This window comes from Dissoconium aciculare (assembly GCF_010015565.1).
Source record: "Dissoconium aciculare CBS 342.82 unplaced genomic scaffold K489scaffold_1, whole genome shotgun sequence".
Lineage (NCBI taxonomy): Eukaryota > Fungi > Ascomycota > Dothideomycetes > Mycosphaerellales > Dissoconiaceae > Dissoconium > Dissoconium aciculare.
In genome coordinates this window covers 1022419-1044004 of record NW_022984951.1, presented here as the reverse complement: position 1 = coordinate 1044004, position 21586 = coordinate 1022419, and the positions used below count along the sequence as shown (strand labels likewise).

Sequence of the window (21586 nt, the reverse complement as noted above, 5' to 3'; positions counted from 1 at the left end):
TATATCTAGATAAACTCACACTCCAAGGCTGTCAACAAGAACATCAGGTAATATGGACCGAGGTGCTGTGTCATGGAGGGGAGTTGAGTGGGCGGCGCGCGTCCGGCGGATGGTCGGGGGAGAGAGCGCGATTGCACAGCCACGGAAATCTCCCGCTTGCGACAGGCAACAGAATTATCTCCAATGCGCGTCACCACACGACACTACTCACGTCGGTTCATGATCATTGACGAACATGGCGAATGTGGGCACCATATTGCCGCAGGACCATATCAAGGCCCTAGACTCGTTGCGCTCTCGTCTGGCACAACTGTCAACTTCAATAACACTGCTCAAACAACAGCTTGAGTTTACCGAAACCATTCCGCCATGGTATAGCAAAATATGTAGCTGAACAGTCCTGAATTACGGTGGACTGACAGGTAGGCGACTAGGCCTTCGCTTCAGAAAAATGCCACGTCCGTGGAGTACAACCTTCGCAAAGTCGGCGATTCCATGATGTCCTTTCAGAACGTGTTCGCTACTGCACACGCCTACCCACTGCCACAATTTCCAGGCACATCACAAGAGCACTTGTTGCAGATGCTACTGAGAAAAAAGCTTGAACCACGCGCCGAGGACTGGCTTGAAGAGGCGTTACAATGGCATACCGCCTACCAGGAAGTAAATGTGGATAAAGGCGCCACAGATCGTTTGGACATGGAACAGCTGAAACCCTTATGGGACTGGGCTAGACCATTGACAAGCGAGATCGCCAATGGGCTGGACGAAGAGGACGTATTCAGAGACAATTTCACAATTGCTGAACGACAGACAGGAATTGAGAACGTCAATACAGGTATTCATAAAAATCTCGACATTTACGGCGAAGACGACGATGAGGATGATGACAACTCAGACGCAGGTGCGGCGATGGTCGGTGTGGAATCAACAAGCAAAGCCAAACGAGCTCCTGTGTCAAGCCCGCAACAAGCGCCCCTACCCCTTGTGGACCTTTTGAGATTCATGAGCTCCGGTGCAACGCCATCTCGTTGAGCCATTTGAAAGTACGTCCTGGCTGGTAGCTGCTGGAGTTGCCTTCGTCAGAACAGCGATTGCCAATCGGCGACGATGGCAAGTCCTACGTCGATGGTTGTGGGTCTCGAAAGGGCTTCTGGTCTGTACGAGTTTCATGATATGACTCTATCTCTCTGGCCTATGATCATTCCGCAAGCGAATATCCAATTCGACTGGTGCCTTTCGAGCGACTGATCTTCTTCACCGTGGTCTTGCCGCATTCTTTGCTACTGTCAACATGCGTTCCACCACAAGGATAGGTGTCAGCTGGCCCAATCTCGATAACACGAAATTTTTCATCATCGGGCACACCCAAGGCCTTGCGATCAGGTAGAGCGTCTTCCAGCCCATTCAAGCGGAATTCCTCATCATCCCACCATTTTGCCGTCACTGGATAATCCGCATCGATGATCTCATCGACCCGCGCTTGGATCGCGTCCTTCCACTTTCCCTCAATGGAGCCGTGATACTCACAGGCAGCCATTGAGGGAATGTGTGAAGCTTTGAGTTTTTCCAAACCTTTAACATGACCCGATACGATGTCTCTGACCGCCGCTCCGAGAATATGACCCGCTGTATGATAGCGAGAGAACAATAGCCGTTTCTCCTCATCAATAGATTGTGTGACAGTCTCGCTCACGCTGAAGATTTTCTCCGAATCGAGGAAATGACCAAAATGGAAGACTATCTCGGAGGAGAGGTTGCTCGTGCGAGCACTTAGCATTTCGAACTGTGCCCCTGCTTCGCTTTGCATAATCCCGATGTCGCTTGGCTGCCCTCCTCCCTGTGGGTGGAAAATTGTTGCGGCGGTGATGACAACGTATGACTTTTCTGTAGCCTGCTTGAATAGGTCCTTTTCGACTTGTGCCAACGAAGAATAGGGGTTGACCGCGAGAACGACTGCTTGCATCTGTGCGAGATGCGCATCGCGCTGGAAGACGAGATCAGTTCTCTGCATGGCTGGTTGTTTGATTCCAACGCTCTTGATTGTTTGAGCAGAAGAGCACAATGGCTCCAATTGCAAATATAACGAGGGGCTAAGTGCAGATCCGTTTAATATATTTATAGACGAAGAAAAGACGCCAAAATGATTCCTTTGGAGTAGCGGGCTGCGATTGATTTTCACCTGCATTGCCGAATCGGAGGAGCGCAAGGTGAACGTCATTGGCAAAGCTAGAAGACAAGCCCCAGGACCCACGCCCGCAGTTCTACTTGATTAGGTACGTTCGAGAATTATCATCATCTGAATAGTTCAGACAGGTAACGACGAGATACACCAGCTACCGGAAATCACCGCACTGGAACAAAATCAGTTCTGAATTCATGCTTCAATGCTCTGATTTTCAGCCACACAAGCGATTGCAGCCATCGTCATGCGAGCATTCGTGGGTTCAGAAACCCTGAGACTGTCATTATTTTCGGATCTATCAACTTTTGGTCTATTCATATACAAAAAAAAACATTTCTTTACTTTTGATTTGCCGCAAATGGATAACTCGTTGCGGCACAGCTCGATTGGACAAGGGCGTCTAGACCGCAATGCCATTGTGAATGCTGGCGTGGTTTTGGATTCCACCCAAGAGTACTGAGCTCTTGGCTTGTGCCTGGTACGACGACTCGTATGTGGAGTTCTTCTTCAGGTACCACGTCATCGCGTCGCATGCCTCGCCGTCCGAGTCCACAAATTTGGCATCGTCGCTCGGGCGAAGGAAGTAGGTGACTGAGTAGCGGTCGGTGTCGTAGAGCGGGAGGACACGGTGCAGGGCAGATCGAAGACGGAATTTGGTAAGGAAGCGCAGAGAGTCACCAATGTTGATAATCGCGTGGCCCGGACGAGGCTCAACGAATTTCCACTCCATGCTCTCTTGTCCCGCTGATTGCTGTACTTCAGTGTGCATGGATTGAGACTCCGATGGGCACAAGACTTGAAGACCCCATTGAGCGGCGAAGAGGAGTGTGAGTGAACCGAGATCGGTGTGCATGTTCTGACCGATATTCTCCTCACCGGAGCGAGGTGGGTAGTGGAGGAAAAATACCGAGGACTTCGAAGGTTGGTCATCGCGGTGGAAGTTTTGGAGCGAATCATCGCCAGTGGCGCCAAGCTGCGTCGAAAGACTGCTCAAGATCACTTTCAAAACGAAATGGCTGCTGGAGACGAAAGTGTCGAACTCGGCGAGATGCTGCTTGACAACTGGCGAGAGAGCCCATCGGGCAGCCAATTCAGGCTTGCCAATCTAAAATAAAGTTGTGAGTAATGATCATCCTGGCGTGCCTGCTGACGACATAACTTACCTTGAGCGCTTCCCAGCCATCACGCTGTCCGCCCACACCGGCATGGGTTCCCAGAGCCTTGTAGCCGTGGGCCTTGGTAACGAGGGGAGTCTTCTTCTTGATGGCCTCTGGCTGGGCGAACCAATCTGCCATGACCTTCTTGAGGTCGTCGAGAGTATCCAGCAGATCCCGCGAAGCATCGTCAGTGAGGTCGAGGTAGAAGAAACCGACCTCCTCGGCAGCAGCAAGAAGCTTGCGCATCTCTTGTTTATCTTGATCCAGCAGAGACGAGAACTTGACCGTACGAAGCTCGGCAAGCTCCTTCTCGCTTGGGATGAAAGCTGGTGAGGGTGACCTTGCTGCAGGCATTGTGCTTAGTGATGTGGGTCTGTGGTGATGGAATTTATGGATGATCGGAGCTTGCTTGAAAGAACGACTACTGAGTCGAGAAGAAGTTTATTGATCTGATGAACACAAAATCGAGGCTGACGGCTCGTCTTATATATCTCCTCTCAGCACGATCCGCAGAGTGGCAAGCGACACGTTGGATATCACGTTCCACACACGATTCTATTGCGACAACTCGAGCTCGTCATACTAATGGACTAAATGATGAACACATGCTGTCCTTGTCACTCATGCAAGCTCCGGGAGATTGATGAGATGCAATGACGATCCGGGTCCTTCGCAAGACAAGCAGAGCCTGTGGACCTGATCCTTCGGCCCAACAAATCAATGCAAGGTATTGCGGTATTTTTGTTGATCGTTCCTTTAGTCTCATTGTTACAACGTCCGAGATCACTTACTCGTTGATCAGCTCATTCAAAGCTGCAAGCAGATGTAGACAATGCTGCCCGTTCGATGCAAAACGAGTAGCTCGGATGGTGCCATGGCCATCCTCAACCATATTCTTCACTGGAGACCAATCGTTTGCGCATCACACTTCGTCATCGGTTACTGCTTCTGATGGCGCATCATAGAACCACAGTATACCAGCCTCGCACTATAGTGCTGTCGCTCGCTCCCCGAACCTGGCCACCATGTTGAACAACCCTGAGGACACTAAAACAAAGCTTAGCACTTCTTTTGTACAACTAGTTTCCAATTAGCTACCACGTGAAGTACTCCCAGTTCTCTGATGGACACACGTGCTGAGTCACCTACAGATGGATCTTGCCCCTACAGGTGGATCTTGCTACGACATGAAGGTACACAATTGGCCTATCATTAGATTTGTAGATTTGTCATCAATTGCAGCTGATGCTGATTCCCGAATATTTCGGTGTAGAGCACTCATGTAATGGGTTCAGCCATGCGCGAATGCTAATGTCCGTTTCAATGAAGATCCTCTCCTCATGTTCGCTTGTTTCTACGTTATCTGATGGGTCTACGGGATCTCTAATGCAAGCCGATCATTTCAGTGGCGCGTGTCCGAATCTGATTGTGTAAAAAGAGTAGTGATGCGCGATTTCCCCCTGGTACCAGGCATCAACCACGATGACCTGTCGCTGGTGTGCTTTTGCGCACGCGCTGTTTGCCTCTCGGCTACAATTCTCGACTAATGTCCTGCGGAGAGCGAAGTGAAGATCGCAACGCCCTTGAACGTCACTTCTTGGAATTGCTTGGTGCTAATTACATAAAAACAATCCTTCCAGGGTCCACGGCTTGTGTGCCCTCACCGACAGTTTGATTATCCCACGTTAATGGAATATTGAGAGCACCTGCAGGTAAGTATCGTTCAACACGATAACTGATCTTGATTGACGGGATAATGCTGCTTGAGATACTCACTTGTAATTACTCAGCGTCGTCGGCAAAGCGTTCCGCCCAAAGTATTGCGGATGGACACACAACTCGCTTGCTCAACAACGCGATTGGCGGGAAAAAGTCCGGTGAGATCGTGCCGAGCGATCGGCAATTGATCCTCAAATTTTAAGGTTCTTTTAGTGGCAGAAACATTGATAGCGTGAGATGTCGGTACGCTGCACCTTGCCGAAAATCCCACTGTCCTTCTAACCGAGCGCCACGATGTCAACAGCTGAGCGGCCGAGTCTCCGGATGATCGCCGCGGCAGGACAATTGTGGACCCGACTTGCAAATTTTCAGGAGGAAATTAGCTATGATGATTCATATGCTTATGATGCTGCAAGTTGCCATTGAGCTTCGCGCACAGGGCGTGGAAATTACGTCAAGAAGAAGTCGGTGTTAAGGCAATCAGCTTGAAAACATTGAGGACAGAATCAAGGGCAGGAGATCCATCGTGGTTATCTAGCGTGTATGCTCCTTGCTTCAGGTCTTTGCAAAACCTGTGTCGTATATTTCCTGCTTCAAAGCTGGATAATTGCATTTGAGGCAATACAGATCAAGACAGAGCGTTACCGCAGTCAACATGGAGAAGATGTATGATAACAAAGAGGCGCACGACTTCGAACGTTCGTCGACGTATACCGAAGCCCGCCAGGATGAGACAACAACGATGGCAGACGGTCTACATCCACAAGATCGTGGGTTCCACGCTTGGATTAATTTGGCGGCTCTGTCATCGATGCTGATGGTCACTTGGGGTGTGTACGAATGTTTGCAGGCTTCCTTTGAGCAGTCGGACTAAACATGGGAACAGGCTATGTCAGCGCCTACGGCGTCTTCCGGCAATGGTACTTTCAGAATCCTCCATTCAAGGGAAATCAAATTCTCGCTGAGATCGGAGTGCTATCAGTGGTAAGTCATACCGAAGCAAATATTCGCTGATTAGCAAGCATCTGACACCGAGTAGGGTATTTTGCAAATGATGACTCCATTCCTACTTCGACTTCTTGAAGGAAGAAGTCATTGGCGAAAATGGTCGATGGCTATCGGCGGCGTTTTCGTCGTTGCTGGAGCAATCGGTGCAGCTTTCGCAGAATCGGTAGGCTTCAAGCATGCTCGAGCTCTATACGGCCAGCAATTGACAGACAGTACAGGCAGGCGCTCTGATTGCCCTCCTCGGTGCCTTGTACGGCATTGGGAGCGGTCTACTTTTCGCACCGTCCATCAGTCTTATCGATGAATGGTTTCTGGAAAAGCGGGGACTCGCCAATGGTATCTAGTAAGTCCTCAAGTCGGTCACACCTCGCTGATAGAATGCTAACATGCCATAGCTTCGGCTCAAATAACATATCCGCGGCTTGGTGGTCTCCGGTCTTTTCTGCATTGCTCAACAGATTTGGACCCAAACCTGTGCTGATTGCCTGGGGAATTTTTGCCGGAGTGGTGATCTTCCTTGCGATCCTTGTGGTCCATCCTCGGGAGTCTGTAAAGTCTACTACCATCAAGCAAGCTCCAGTGACTTGGAAGCCATTCAAGAAACCGCTATTCTGGCTCGTTGCCTTGTCGGTATTCCTTCAAGGCTTGGCAAACATGCTACCAGCGACATATCTCCCCACTTATGCAACTGATCTGGGAATATCTTCAACTCAAGCTTCGCTTCTCTTGACCGTGCTCAACATTTTCGGAATGGTCGGACAGGTAGCATTCGGTTTCTTGATGCAAGTATCTCCCCGCGCCAGAATAAGCTACGCACAACTGACCATCACTTAGTGACGCCGTCGGCATTCTCATCCCCCTGCTTCTGAGCACATTGGTCAGCGCGTTCTCCGTCCTCGTCATCTGGGGAATTGGCCGCGAGTATTGGTCGATGATCATCTTCGTCATCCTTTTCGGCGCTTTCTCCTTCAGCTTCATCGTGCTGCGCAGCCATTTTGCTGCGGCCATTGTGGGCGACAAGACTCGATCTAACGAGGTCACCCTTGTCTCGGGCGCTTTGATGTCGATACGCGGAGTGGCTTGCATCATCTCTGGCTTCATCGGCGACGCCGCGGCTTCGGGCGATGCGTCCAAAGGTGTCCAAAGTGGTTATGGAGCAGGGTTGTGGCAGGCTGTTATCTTGACCGTCGGTTGCTTGATGTTGGGCGCCACAGTCAGCGCCTTCGGCTTCATTCGTAAGCCCAAACCGTGAATATATTTTGGTCACTTTATCACGGGCAAACATATCTGTGAGATTCCACGTGAGATTCCACGTAACATACAAGACTTATAAACAGCATTTAGACGGCATCCATGCGTCAACAACGCGAATGAAAATACGCATGCTGTACGCTCGATACGCGTGCTGGTTCGGTTGTCGGAAATCGAGTTTGAGGCGAATGACAAAAGTTTTCTTCCTCCTTATATTTTTTGGAACTCATGATTGATACATTATGCTAAAGGGTATTCCCAGTGGTTGTCTACTTCAGCGCTGGAGTGGGATTGCTTCAAAGTTCGCTCTTGCCAACGCCAGCAATAGAGACAAGCTCCGTCTCGAAGATGAGGACTGAATTCGCGGGAATGGGACCCATCGCCCGGCTGCCGTAGGCCTTGAAGGTTGTCAATCGCTGCATCGCAGAGCAATTTGAAGATTTTGGATTGTTACTTACCCACTCCGGCTGGATAGTGAGCTTTCTCTTGTCTCCGATGCACATGTCAGTCAGACCCTTGTCCCAGCCCTTGATGACCTGTCCCTTGCCAAGGTGAAAGCTCAATGGCTAGTGACTGTGTCAGCGTTTCGCTCTCCAATGGCAATGTAACAATTTGGAGCGCTTACCGAGCCACGGTTGTAGCTAGCATCAAACTCGGTTCCGTCCTCAAGTGTACCCTTGTAGTGCATATCGATCTTGTCACCTGTGGATTGTCAGCGAAGCGCCTGCGTTAACGGCACGGGTTATGTGTACTGACCGACTTTAGTCTTCCTCTCGCACTTCGACGAGGCCACAACCTGAATGTCAAGCGGCTTATCAAGCGCGGAGACACCAACCAGGAAGAGCGCTACAGTAGCGGAGACAGATGAGAAGCGCATTGCGAAAAAAAAATGTGCGTCTGTATAATCCAATGGGTAAGGAATGGTTCTTTACATCCACAAGAGCTTACAATCAATGCTTCTAGCTGTGAAGTGTCCCGCAATGAAGCCTAGTGGCAATATTTAGGGTTGACTTTGGGGTAATAATGCTGAACTCCTGCAAGCACACGCGTTGTGCGGACAGCGCTTCGCTGGGCATGTTGTAGTACAATAGGGATAAATCACCGAGATAAATTGCAATATGTGATTCCACAATTCGGCATACTATTTCATCAGCTTATCTACAGCCCATCCGACGTTGAGACCACGTAGGTCACCATAGTGTTGACCGACGCCGAGGAACACAACAGGAATGCCTGTCGAAGACTTGTTAGCCATCTCCATGTAATTCGCGTATTTGATGATCGGATTGTAGGCTTACCTGTGGCATGAACCATGCTGACCAAAGTGCCGACCATATCGCCGACAGTATCACATTTTGAGATGATGAATCCGTCCATACCAACACCTCCGTTTCGCATCACGCCCTTGGTGTCCACGAACTCCTTGGCGAAGTTCCGTGCCTGTGCCACCGAGTCCGTACCGACAAGAGCTTCGCCAACCATGAAGATTTTGTCTGGGTTGGCGAGTTGGCCGAACTTTGTCAATGAGCTCATCAATCGCGAATCATTGTGGCGACGTCCGGCTGTATCGATGAGAACCACATCGTAAAGCATCTCTCCTTTGCCGCGGTTGGACGCGAACTGCACAGCATCGCGCGCGACCGTGGCCGCATCCTTGCCGTAACCCTTTTCAAATAGCTCAACATAGCCAACATCGTCTCTCCGCGACAGCTCGCTTAGGTTGCGGACATGCACTCGGAGCTGCTCAACAGCACCACTACGGAAAGTGTCTCCCGCAACGACCAACACGCGAAACTTGTTTTGCAGCAGGAAATATGCAATCTTGCTAAGATTGGTGCTTTTCCCCACTCCGTTGACACCGACGATGCTGATGACGTATGGTCGTGCATTTGGGCCTTCTATGGTACTTGTGACGTTCCGCAAAAGGTCCAGACTGCTGGTAGGTGTGAGCATTCGTGTCAGCGCCTTTGCCATGCTTTCGCGGATCGTGCGATCAATCGAGGTGAATGAAGCTGTCTTCTGATCTAAAAGATCCGCCTCCACGCTCTGACATAGCCTCTCTGCAGCCTCGCGTGCGACGTTCTTCTGCAGCAGATGATTCTGCATCTGCTGCAACGGTTGCTGAAGCTCTTGCTTTGACAGTTTCTTGCCGCCAACGACATTGCGGAAGAGGCCGCTCAATTTCGATGTCGCCGTTACTAACAAACCTGAGTCGTCCCCTACCACTTCGTCTTGAGTCCGCGATTTCGACGAAGCCAATATTGCGTCGACCTCATCCTCAAGATCCTTGAGCACGAATTGACCCTTCCCTGTGCGCTTACCCATGTCTTCCGCCTTGACCTCTTCGATGTCCAATTCTTGATCCACTCGGTCGTCTGCGCCGGTCGAAGGTGCGCTGTAATCCAATACTTCGCCATCATCGCCGTCCACCATCATGCCGTGCTCGTCCCATCGCCTCTTTTGTTTTGAAACATTCTTACTGCCCTTCCCGGCACGAACGGAAGCCTCATCGCCAGAGGAAAACGGCGCAGAAGTACTCTGCGCACTGTTGCCCGCCTTGCGTGCGCGTCGAGATGTCTTGCCCGGTCCCGCTTTGGCTGTCAATAAGTGAGCACGAGCTGGCGCATGAAGAGGCGTCGATGGCCTGGAAGTATCTGGTGTTGCTACTGGCGTGGCATCGGTGCTTGTGTTCTCAGAAACATCAATGTCTCGGCGTTGAATCGCAGCGGACATTCTTACACCGGGCATCGGTGGTGGTGGAGCATCATGATCGGCAGGTTCGTCGGTTACAGAAGCCGAGCTCGACGGCGGTGTCAATTCTACTTGACTCTCGGAATCATACGGACTCTGCGATTGTCCGGCACTTCCGGTGTCGAGCCGCCTCAGTAAGGTCTCGTAAGTGGGATCAAAATGACTGCAGTCTATGTGCGTGACGTTCTGCTTCTTGAGCTCCGTGCCATATCTTTTGATGAACAATTCTTTGACAGCTCTCAACAAGTCATCGACCCAAGAGAGATGGATGAGCGATTGGTATACAGCCTACTCAAGTCTCCATCATTGGTGTGCCGTACACGGTTGAAGGCATATTTGCGACCTCTTACCTACCACGAATACTAATCCAATTTCCTTGGCGGCCGTCCATTTCAAGGTGTATTTCTCCTTGCGATAAGGTGGATTTTCTCCATTCGCCGAGGTACCAGGACTGCGACGTTCCTCGATGAAAACATCGTTGATCAAGCTGTTGATGATGTTTGGTGATAGTGGGTCGGCGGTCGAGTGTTTCCGCCAAAGCACAATCCCGGAGGTTGTGAGGATCTCGAATGCGTCGAGCATCGCGTCGATTGTAAACGTGAGAGAAGATGATGGTGGAGTTTTTGATCAGCAGTTCAGCTTGACATGATCATGCTTTCGCGTGGAAAAGCATACGAATTAGTGTTCGGAGAATTAATCGCTCCGACCGCGAAGCATGCGATCAATTACCGTCATGATGGACAGTCCCGATGAGGCCCACCACAAGCAATTACGTATGTGCTCATCAGCGCAATCTGAAGTCTACCTACCTTGGTAGGTAGGTAGGGATTCTTCTCCACACCTGGGCAACGACAAGTTCGCGGCTGTAACCGAACCCTAATATCGTGCCCGTAGAATCTCCGAGCCTTGCCCTGGCTGTGACCCATCAGGCAAAGGACAAGCTGTTGCTTGCACAATGCGCCTGAAGGAGGGTTCACGCGAATAATTATTTCCCACCACATCAATCGCCCAGAACATATCCCAGAAGGTCAGGCAAGGTTGGCCATAGCACAAGAAATCGCAACGAGGTCGTCGAGACAACAGCTCTGCGAAAATGCAGCGCCCAACATATTCCATTCCGCCTGCGAACTCGCCTCCGCTTCACCACCCAGTCCCTCAACATGTCTCTACAGTGCCACAATTACGGTCACCGCCACCACCTTCGTCACAGAACTCACAACATGGAGGATACGCATATGGAGGGCACCAGCAGCAACAGTCACAAGGCTCCCAAGGACCGAGCGGCAATTACATGCACCCTGCATTCGGAGGGTTCATGAATGATCCCACGGCGCAGATGGGTGTACAGCTCGGACGAAGTGCGGTAGAAGCTGGTCAGCAATACATGGAGCAAAACGTAGGTTCCACGTCAGTCTTAGAGCTTAGGCCGTGAGAAAAGCAAAGAGGAAGGGTTTCGTTACACAAGGAGAGGCAGGTCAGAAACGCTGATCAATAGTCCTTGCGCAGTTCAATCGCTACGTCAACGTCTCTGCATTGAAGCACTACTTCAATGTCTCCAACTCCTATGTCGTCAACAAGCTCTTCATCGTACTGTTTCCTTGGCGGCATCGCCCATGGAGCCGACAACAAATGCGGAGCAACAGCGGCAGCGGCGCCATCGAATACCTCCCACCTCGCGAAGATGTCAATTCACCTGACATGTACATTCCCGTCATGGCATTCGTGACATATATCCTCCTATCGACACTGATTGCCGGTCTAAATGGCAAATTCGAGCCGCAACTGCTGGGCATCACCTTCACCAACGCTAGTTTCATCATTCTGCTGGAATTGATCGTTTTGTGGGGAGGCCGGTACTTCCTCAATATCAGCAGCGAGAGTCAGATCTACGACTTGATTGCTTACAGTGGATACAAATTTGTCGGAGTGATCGTGACGATTGCTCTGGCTGCGATCGTCAACCGCGGCGCAGGTACGGGCGGCTGGTTCGGCTGGGCCTTGTTCTTGTACACTTTCCTCGCAAATGCTTTCTTTTTGGTGAGTGATATGCTGAACGAGAGGATCACTGGAAAATGTGACACTGACGATCGATCCAAAACAGCTTCGCTCTCTCAAATATGTGCTCCTGCCACCAGACAACGCCCCAGTGGCTCGTGCCCAACGATCACGGCGGACACAGTTCCTCTTCGCCTACAGCTATGTAGTGCAATTCGGGTTCATGATGTGGCTGAGCATGTTGGATCTCAGCCCTTTGAAGAAGGGAGGCAAATAAGGGTACTGGGGGAGCTACGAAAATGATCATTCTTTACGCGTGTGTGTCAGCGTTTTAGCGGAGCACTCGACGAGAGCGCGGATGGCCTTCTATGAGCGCTTTAGACAACTTCTGAATAAATGAAATCCAGGACATTAAGCCACTTGTGACCGTCCAACGGTCTGATTCAGAAACCATTGATCGCAATACGGCTTCACATTCCGCCTACTGGACAGCGAACGGTAAAGACCCACAAGTGCACATAAAACATGGCTGCCGTCAATCACATCCAAAAATCACGCTTTTTCATTACTATGTGGTCCCAGGCAGACTCTCATGATCGACATCAATTATCCAGGCACCATCTGACTTTCGAAAGCCGGCCTCTGCTCTAACAGACCGAGCGGTGGACGCCCTCGTGCATAGGCCTCTTGGCCTTGTGCTTCTGGTGATGAGGCAGACCAATACTGCCGTGCTGCTTCTCAATGCTGGCGTCTGGCTGCCACACCTGCAGGTCGGCCTTCTCGCTGGAAATCACCGTCTCGGTGACGGCGATAATGTCAGAAATCAGGCGGTCGAGAAGGTCGAGGGACATGGACTCGCGGACGACCACGCGAAGGATCTCAGTCTTCTCCTCGCTGGGAGGTAGAGGGTAGTCTGTGAGAAAGCGATTAGTCCTCCTGATCCATTTCCTGTGAGGACTAGATTGGACTCACTGGGGACGATGTATTGCTTTGCGCGCAAGAGGTTGCTGATGCTGACTTGTTTGACGTGAGGGTACTTCTCCTTGAACTCATCGGTGAGAGTGAAGGCGACCACAGGGAGCCCGGCATTGTAATCGGCGGAGGTCTCACCCTCCTGGCTGGGAGCGATCTGTCCTTTGACGTATTTGGTTTGACCCTTGGGTCGATGGATGTCGCTGGATATCGGTCAGCATCTCGATACGTGAAAAAAGTCCGTCTGCTTATCATGCTCTCACCTAACACATCGGTACCAAGTTGTGGCTTCCAATGCCTTCGACAGGAGACGCGCATTGTGGAGGGCGTTTTCCATAATAGCACGATAGCCTGTGAAGCCTAAGCAGATCAAGTTGTAGTATTGTGCAATAATTTGGGCACCGGGTCGTGAAAAGTTGAGAGTAAAAGATTCCTCAGTGCCACCGAGGTAGTGCAACTCAAAGATCAAGTGCTTTGGTAGATAGGACTCATCACGCCAGATGATCCAACCAACACCAGCGTACACTGTGAAGCATTAGATACGTGGATTTCTTCCAGCCAACCTATCAGAAGATCCTTACCAAGCCCGAACTTGTGGCCAGAGACGTTGATTGATTTGACTCGAGGAAGCTCGAAATTCCATTTCTTGCCCTGGCCGACACCAGCATGTGTGAAAGGCGCAATGAAGGCACCTACGATTTCAGTCAGCATCAAAGATTGGGTCTTTTCGATCCAAACACTATGGCTTACCAGAGGCTCCATCGACGTGGATTGGAATGTCGATGCCGGTCTCCTTCTCATAGGCGTCCAGAATGTTTGAGATCTCTTCTACAGGCTCATAGTGACCGGTGTAAGTGGAGCCCAGGATGACAAAGATACCGATGGTGTTTTCGTCCAGGTTCTCCTTGACGAGCTCGGGGTCCAAACGATAATCGGACTTCTCAGAAACAGGAAGAATCCTTGCTTCGACCTCGAAGTATCGAGCGAATTTCTGATTGACAGAAAAAGGCAAATCAGTTTCCCTTGTTGCACTGCCATATCCCTCTCAAATGTCTGTATAGGTCGGACTCACCTCCAAGGCGACTTGGGCGTTTGCACCCATAATAATGTTCGGCTTGCTAGTATCCTTGCCAGCTGCCTGACGCTTCTCCTGCCATCGACGCTTCATTGCAAGACCACCGAGGTGAATGGCCTCGGAAGATCCAGTGGTGGCCGACCCGATGGCCTTCTCGCCCTTTTGTACACCCCAAAGGTGAGCCTGCTCGAGTCTGTTAATTCTGTTCTTTCCGGATGCATCCGTCGTAGGATTGGACTTGCCAGAATGGAAATGCAGCGAGTGTGCATTTGCATCATTGCCGGGTACTCATCAGCATCGCCTATGTGTCAAGATGTCAGGAGTGTTGCCCTGGTGGCGTCTTCCCAGAATCAAGGGTCACGTACTCATATTCTTGCTGAGGTTCTCGATCATCAATTGCTCGCCTGTCCGAGTATGTTAGACCCGTACTTGCCGGAGCGTCCTCTCCCGCGATTTGACTTGCCCTCTTTCTCCATGTACGTGCCGACGAAGCTAGCCAGGTTCAAGTTTGGGCGTCCATCAAGATCCAATTCATCCTTGAGCATCTGGTGCACCGCATCGGCGGGAGCTCCATCGTGAGGGATTTTGTACTTTGAGATCTCGGTCTGAGCGTTGTAGCGAGTGCTGTATGGCGTTTGGTGCGAGACTGCGGAGCGGTTATGTGCACGATGCTTGTGATGAGGGTGCTCGCTCAACGTGCTGAGCAACTCATCTGGATCGATATGCTTGCTGAGGGCCATTGTGGTTTGCGATTCGTCCCGTTGACAAAGGATGAGATTGCTGGATGAGAAGGATCGGAGGACAAGGATGCTGAACGAGAAGCTTTAAACACCTCCCTGAATTCGAGCAGAAACAATCCATATTTTATAAACATATTCAGATCTCGATCCATCGATGCCGTCGACCGGAGTGACCGGTGTTGACGTCAGGCCGCGACAACGCGGATCTTCGGCGGCGCATGGAGGCGTCTGTAGTTTGTTGTTGCACGACTAGCTGTTGGAGCTGTTGGTCGTCAGATGTTCGGCGCTTGCTCGACAATTGCCGCATCCAATATGCGCTGCGCACTGCAGCATGAGCGAATTGAGTTACGCTGACGCGTCCAGTACACTCAGCAATTCACAATGCAATCTAGACCTGGCTGACCTGACATATCACTACCCAAATCAGCGCTACACTTATGGAATCAAGACCGCGGAGGTCAGAAGGTTACAGCATCAACAGAGCGCCAACGGATATGTCGAACAAAAGAGTAGGCGAGTCGCTTTAAATGTAAAAGACATATTGATGCCCGATCGTGATATTCTTGCAGGTTTGGGAGCACGGCAGACGGATCAGACTTGACGTCTATACAGTCCCAAATCCACAGCCCGATGAGCTTTGTTGAAGGCTCTCACATGCTGAATTGATGATGAATCGAGAGAATATACAGTACCCGCTACCTACCTATGTCGGCTTTGCCTTGGCACGTGGCTTGAATCTGTTCAAGCGTTCGGCAGCGAAATGCTTGTTTGTGATTTGTAGCATCTGCGCAACCTAAGGTTACAAGGTTGGAAACATTCATGACTGCCCAGGTGGCCAAAGCATTACGCACCCAACTTCCCCCGCTTGTTCCTGGAAACGCCCCCGCTACATCGTCATAGCCTTCGGGCCTGACGTACATGTGAGTGGCTTCTGCGGAGCAACGATTTCTATTACTCTGAGGAACGAGTTCCACTGGGCATGTTGCGCGCACGACAAACAACCAAAATGATATCAGACCGGGGACGAATTCTTGACGTTCACATGTCAATCCAGCATGCTGCCCATCAGAGAGGCGGCTCTGCTCTGCGCATTTCGGCAATCCTCCCTCATGTCCAACTCTGGAGTCCGCGTTTAGATAGTACGTCGATTGACCGCGGTACGAGGTGAGCATATATTCCCTGGCTCACGGCCTGCGAGCAGGAAAACTTTTACGTTGGAGAACGTGTTGCTTTGCCGATGCGAAGAACGGGGGTGCTATAAGAAGGCAAATGGACAGCTCACTCTTCCATATGCCATGTCCAGACCGTTTCAAAGTCTCACTGAGCGGCGTGCAACGATGGGCGTCCTCTCAACAGCTTCTCTTTATGACCCGCACGTGGAAAGTGATAGGCCATGAAAATGAGATGCCATACAATGGGAGAAGGAGCGGGTCATTATTGTACATCCTACTTACCTAGGTAGATGCTGTTCCAAGGTTGTCATCAAAATGCATAAATTGTGCGATAATCTGATGAATTGAAGGCGGCGGAGGACGGCACTTCCGGAGTTCCGATCCGACTGAAGTGTCAAAAGTCGCAGCGGTCTTTCGGCATTTTAGATCGTCTGCTCCACACAGACGCTTGCAGCAACTTCTGTCAGATCCGGCCATTAGTAAGCGCCACGCCCTGGCATCGTCATTGAATTGCAGCAGGCTGACGTTATAGCTACGCGTACGAACGCCTCCCTTCGACAAGGCGTGATTGTGTGGTAGATCCTGGTACCTGTGCAGGATCCTGGATATACATGTACTTAGGCTACAGCATTTCACTCATTCTATTTCATTCTCCTCTCGTTCCTATCGACCACCATTGTGCGAGCAATAAATTGTCATTGGAAAGTCATCATGAAGGTCTACCATCTCGTGCCGCTCGCGGCTCTCAGCGCCGCTATCGTAGTCCCCACCGAACAGGTCTTCGGCGAGCTCGCCATTGAGGATCGTCACTCGGGTGCAAAGGACTGGTTCAATGAGGCCAACTCCGCCAAAGACCACCTCCTCTCCGAGGTCGAGGATATCTTTGAGGAATCGAGCAATAAGGTGAAGAGCGCTTGGTCGCACATCTCCGAGTCTGCCAAAAGTGTTGTACACAGTGCCTATGAGCAGACCAGCAAGAACTACAAGAACGTCGAGACCGAGATCAAACAAACCACCGATGCCTTTTCCGAGTGGATCGAGAGTGCTGGTTCTCTCGCATCTCTTGGAGAGCATGAAGGCCCTGTCAGTATCCCTTCCTTCCCTGTTCCAAGAAGTGAACAATCCTGCTGACAATTCAAAAGCCGCCTCACCATGGCCCGCCTCACCACCCTCCTCCAGGTCACAAGCCCCCGTGCCACCGCAAGCCTCACCACCCAGGACACCCACACGGGCCTAACTTGACTGTCTATCAATTGATCGCTGGCAGCGAGTATACCACCACTTTTACCAAGCTGATCGACGAGTACCCAGAGCTTGTCGCGACTCTCAACAGCACTAAGGCCAATGTCACCGTCTTCGCTCCTACCAATAAGGCATTTGAGAAGATCCCCGAGAAAGCACCCAAGCCGAGCAAGGAGCAGCTCCTTGCCATCTTGCAATACCACGTGCTCCCGGAAGCTTACTCTGCTATCCGCGTCCTGCACACCCACACTGCTCCGACTCTTTTAGTTGGCGAGCACCTCGGATCTGGTTCTGATCTCCAGCGTTTGACCTTCCGTCTCGGCCTTCGAGGATTGACAGTCAACTGGCAGAGCCGCATCGTCGCTGTGAACATCTTCGGCACGAACGGTGTCATCCACGGTGTTGACTCCATCATCTTACCACCGCCGCCAGGACTCAAGATCATTGAATTCCTCCCGGGTGAATTCAGCACTCTCGAGCTCGGTCTTGCCAAGACCGGACTCCTGGAGAAGTTGAACACCACTGACCACAACGGCGGCACCCTCTTCGCTCCGAACAATTGGGCATTCAAGAAGCTCGGCCCTCGCATCAACGCCTTCCTGTTCTCGGAGCACGGTGCCAAGTACCTCAAGGCTCTGCTCGAGTACCACGTCGTGCCCGACCACACCCTTTACTCTGATGCCTACTACAAGGCTGACTCTTCCAAAGTGGACGACATGGAGGTCGGACACTTCCACGTCGACCTCCCAACTCTTTTGGAGGACCGCACCTTGTCCGTCGATGTCGGTCGCCTCGGCGGCTTCATCACGATTAGGATCAATGCTTTCACGACCGTGGGTCTCCAGGACATTGTTGCACAGGACGGTGTCATTCACATTCCTCGCAACGTGCTCATCCCACCGAAGACCCTGAACGGTGTCCAGGAAGCTTGGAACGGCGAGGAGCTGACCGTGAAGGACCTCAAGGAGCGACTTCAGCCGTTTGTGCGCAACACCAAGAGTGACCTATAAGCGTCATGATCTTCTGTACTTGAGATTACGAAACTGGAGATGATCAAGGGAAATGGAAGGCGAATGAAAGGAAATGTAATGAGGTCATGTCAATGTATTGCTATCGAACGAAATTTATCACCTGGGGGTTTTCAGAATCGGAAATAAGGAAAATGTATACGATATTGATTCCAAGTGACAAAAAGCTACCGATGACAATCTACCGTAATGGATCCTGTCGTGTTTCACTTGTACTGCGTGTGCTCGACAGGCGGAGAGACAGGGACTAACAAGGATGGTGGGGAGATACTTTTCCAGACTGTTTACCCAGTTCAATGCAGCGATGGATCAGAAGATGTGCCACTTCAGCAGACTCACCTCAACTTCGTCTCCTCGATTGAAGCTTTCCTCGCACGCGGTCGAATTTAATCCTCCGTCGCCGTGGTCTAGCCGTAAGATTGTGACCATAAATGTCATTGAAAGACTCCCCGGCTCGCAAGGTGACGAGTAGCCACGCGGCCGTCCCTTCTGATTCGCTTGCTACTGAATATCTGCAGGAGGGGATTGAGCAAGAAGGGGGTCTCGGCTAAAGTGGGCATGTGCGGAAAGTGATCGTGCAGGAGGATGTGGATGTCGTGAATATAAGAAAGTGGAAGCGAAGCGAGTGAGTGGGTGCACTAGGAACTGCTGATCCCTGCTGGGCGGGCTCGTTGATCTGATGAAGATGATGAGGACGACCTTGACCTGGTTGTTTGTAGGTAACGATGACGCTGATGCGAGTGACGACGACGACGACGACGACGACGACGACGATGATGATGATGATGATGATGAGAAGCAGCTGGAGGAAGATTTCTAGCTGGAGCTAAGCTGCGACATTTCAAATCGCAAACCCAAGCGTCTCATTTTTCTGAGAAGGAGGGTGTCCAGGTGGGGTGTGGCAGTGAGTGGGTGAGGATTTCTTTGTTTCTCGGGTAAATCCCCGATCACGGCAGTTATTTGCTGGATGCCACGATCTCCAAAGGGCTTTCCGCCTCGTGGTCGTCGCATGAGCCGTGCGTTTTACCTTTCTTGTTGACATCGCATAGAGTTTCGGAGCAGATGCAATGCAGAAACAGGCATGCATCACGACAATGTGGATCCCTTCATGCATGTGAAAAGTCCATGCTACCCAGGCGACTATCATGATGAGCGGCAGGAGGAGATTGCGAAGGGTCGGACTATGTCGCTGAGTGACGTGACGACATATGTACAATAATGAGGTCGTGCCGAGAGATCAGATAGTGTCCTGGAACTGCATTCCGGTGTGATGTTCTTCCCCAGCTAGCGAGGCGGTAGTGACTGCAATTCCGACCGATCTCAAGGTTCATGGCCCGCAGCCGATCGCGCCTCAAAAGGACCCCCTAATACCTGATACCTAGGTATCCATGGATCTACGGGATGTCTCCTCACGCACCGGGCACTTTCGCTAGCATATCCCGACCTGCAGCAGCGGCAGCAGCAGCCAGCAGCAGCAGCAGCCAACACGGTCGTGACGGTCCAAGGGTCCCTTGATGGGGCACTCCAGCATTCCAGCCCTACTAATCGATCAAGTCCCGTCAACTTTGGAAGTCTACGGGGTGCTTAAAGAGCTGCCTATTCACGTGCTATCGTCGGAAGCTGGGCGGGCGGTCGGACTTCAGACAGACCTCCACAAACACGATCGTCCTGATTAGATCCTGTTTAGGGGTCCACTGCCATCTGTATTCGAAATTCTTCCTCCATGCAGGGTCCTTCACGTCTCCTTTGTTCCATGACGAATCAGGGTAGATATGTACGACTTCAAGCCACGGAGGAATTCCATCGCAGCGACGTTAGGAATATCACAAATCATTTATCTGATAAATGGTCAGCTCGTTGTCATGCCCGACACAAAACGTATGCAGTGGGGACGCCCACCTGCACCGATGGACACCTCACCTCTGTCTGGTATACGGCTATCTCCAGAAGCTGGGATACCATCCACGGTGACAGGATATGTATGCCAACGCTACTGAAGCGTGTCTATGCATACCTGCTGTACCTAGTGCCGATGCACGCAGCGAGACTTCATTGCAAGCACGATCGACGTTCATTTCCTCAGGAGCAGGCGGGAATAGCGCAGGTTCGAAGCAGAAAACCCTGTCCATGTTCTCATCATGTGCGGTGCTCATCATTTGCGCTGTCCCCATCCGTACCGCATGAAGCCGCTGACCTTTGCATATCGGAGCATCCGGTAAAGCATTTGCCCATTTAGGGATCAATGCCATCTGAATTCGAATGTTTGCCGCAGCCTCGGAAATTGTGTCGCTGCTCGTTATCCTCTGCTATAGTCCACGAACTGTCCTGAACTGTACTGTCCCACTTTCGGGTGCACAGGTGGTCCTCTTCTTCGCTGTGCCGGAAATAGAGGTGAATTCGCGAACGCTTGCTGATCCGTTACGTCACCGTTCGCCACCTGACTTTTGATTTAGCCGACTGTTGCGCTCATTGATGATTGCCAGGTGGGTAGGAAGCGCGGATACGCGTCTTGTGTGAGAGGTGCGAGGAGAAGGAATTCAAATAGTTATCAGATATCAAACTGCTCCATCGTCGGCTGAAGTCGCAGTCGTCCATACCCACTTAGGAAGCACTGTGGATGTGCTGTATCTATGAATCCATCAACGCGATCCGTCGGCAGGGTCGGACTAGCAATTGCGGCTCACCTTGCGCGACACCATCTTCGATCTGACTTGAATCCATGAATCACACAGGCGAGAGATCTCACGATACGATCTCGTTTGCTTATTGTACTCAGCGGCGAGTCCATCACCACGCATCACACCGATTCCCCACGATGAACAGTAGACCGTGGCCAAAACAGCCCTGGAGTGGTCCGCGAGACTAGGGAGCCGATGGTGGAAGTTGTTGCTCGTCATCGTGTACGGCCAGCCAAGCCGCGCACGTCTTGATGCGCACTCCTCCGCCCTCCGATCGTCACCCATCCGTGAGATCGCGATGCGCGCATTCACTTGTCATGAACCCGCGCATCCTCATGGTCCCTTGATTCATGTCTCCGATGCCGTTACATTCCCCAGATGCCCGTGGTGCCCACCTCCCACCTCGGCCATGTGAATCGCTGCTAGGATCTGCGGCATACATCCAATAGCTTCGTCGGACTGGACGATTTCTCTGCCACCACGATGACATTCTGCCGCGGCCACGCGCCTGGAGGACCTCTTGAGGGTGTGATGATAAGATTCGGCCGAATTATCCTTGTACCATCACTGGTCCGCTTGTCATTTCGGGGCATCACAGATCTCCGAAAACAGA

The 21586-nt window shown here is 51.4% G+C and overlaps 9 protein-coding genes across 9 annotated transcripts; 4 read left to right on the top strand and 5 right to left on the bottom strand.

The window, feature by feature from the left end:
• Positions 1–235: 235 nt before the first annotated feature.
• K489DRAFT_405960 (uncharacterized protein) lies at positions 236–1035 on the top strand (the record flags this gene model as incomplete). The annotated part of the gene is made up of 2 exons (XM_033607201.1): positions 236–372; positions 435–1035. The coding sequence occupies 2 exons, from the start codon at positions 236–238 to the stop codon at positions 1033–1035; spliced, it is 738 nt and encodes a 245-aa protein (XP_033464273.1).
• On the bottom strand, positions 830–2109 carry K489DRAFT_375328 (ThrRS/AlaRS common domain-containing protein). The gene has a single exon (XM_033603661.1). It carries the CDS (start codon positions 2012–2014, stop codon positions 1202–1204), a length of 813 nt encoding a protein of 270 aa, XP_033464272.1. The 5' UTR covers positions 2015–2109; the 3' UTR covers positions 830–1201.
• A 476-nt stretch (positions 2110–2585) lies between these two features.
• K489DRAFT_397551 (Clavaminate synthase-like protein) lies at positions 2586–3696 on the bottom strand (the record flags this gene model as incomplete). The annotated part of the gene is made up of 2 exons (XM_033606909.1): positions 2586–3290; positions 3349–3696. The coding sequence occupies 2 exons, from the start codon at positions 3694–3696 to the stop codon at positions 2586–2588; spliced, it is 1053 nt and encodes a 350-aa protein (XP_033464271.1).
• A 1904-nt stretch (positions 3697–5600) lies between these two features.
• K489DRAFT_10485 (MFS general substrate transporter) lies at positions 5601–7442 on the top strand. Its single transcript, XM_033598854.1, has 6 exons — positions 5601–5891; positions 5948–6045; positions 6101–6232; positions 6288–6412; positions 6465–6851; positions 6904–7442. Exons 1-6 carry the CDS (start codon positions 5717–5719, stop codon positions 7319–7321), a joined length of 1335 nt encoding a protein of 444 aa, XP_033464270.1. The 5' UTR covers positions 5601–5716; the 3' UTR covers positions 7322–7442.
• Positions 7339–8211, bottom strand: K489DRAFT_375325 (FK506-binding protein 2 precursor). The gene is made up of 4 exons (XM_033603660.1): positions 8077–8211; positions 7946–8022; positions 7779–7886; positions 7339–7718 (listed from the first exon to the last, which is right to left on the bottom strand). Exons 1-4 carry the CDS (start codon positions 8195–8197, stop codon positions 7617–7619), a joined length of 408 nt encoding a protein of 135 aa, XP_033464269.1. The 5' UTR covers positions 8198–8211; the 3' UTR covers positions 7339–7616.
• Positions 8212–8419: 208 nt separating this feature from the next.
• On the bottom strand, positions 8420–10653 carry K489DRAFT_348396 (P-loop containing nucleoside triphosphate hydrolase protein; the record flags this gene model as incomplete). Its single annotated transcript, XM_033602371.1, has 3 exons — positions 8420–8553; positions 8619–10359; positions 10426–10653. The coding sequence occupies 3 exons, from the start codon at positions 10651–10653 to the stop codon at positions 8462–8464; spliced, it is 2061 nt and encodes a 686-aa protein (XP_033464268.1). The 3' UTR covers positions 8420–8461.
• Positions 10654–11164: 511 nt separating this feature from the next.
• Positions 11165–12343, top strand: K489DRAFT_309733 (YIF1-domain-containing protein; the record flags this gene model as incomplete). Its single annotated transcript, XM_033600654.1, has 3 exons — positions 11165–11467; positions 11578–12108; positions 12173–12343. The coding sequence occupies 3 exons, from the start codon at positions 11165–11167 to the stop codon at positions 12341–12343; spliced, it is 1005 nt and encodes a 334-aa protein (XP_033464267.1).
• Positions 12344–12427: 84 nt separating this feature from the next.
• On the bottom strand, positions 12428–15353 carry K489DRAFT_375320 (glutamate decarboxylase). Its single transcript, XM_033603659.1, has 9 exons — positions 14577–15353; positions 14479–14517; positions 14356–14414; positions 14111–14296; positions 13789–14029; positions 13620–13730; positions 13302–13563; positions 13039–13241; positions 12428–12979 (listed from the first exon to the last, which is right to left on the bottom strand). Exons 1-9 carry the CDS (start codon positions 14851–14853, stop codon positions 12714–12716), a joined length of 1644 nt encoding a protein of 547 aa, XP_033464266.1. The 5' UTR covers positions 14854–15353; the 3' UTR covers positions 12428–12713.
• Positions 15354–16580: 1227 nt separating this feature from the next.
• Positions 16581–18574, top strand: K489DRAFT_375319 (FAS1 domain-containing protein). The gene is made up of 2 exons (XM_033603658.1): positions 16581–17108; positions 17168–18574. Exons 1-2 carry the CDS (start codon positions 16737–16739, stop codon positions 18275–18277), a joined length of 1482 nt encoding a protein of 493 aa, XP_033464265.1. The 5' UTR covers positions 16581–16736; the 3' UTR covers positions 18278–18574.
• The last annotated feature ends 3012 nt before the right edge of the window (positions 18575–21586 follow it).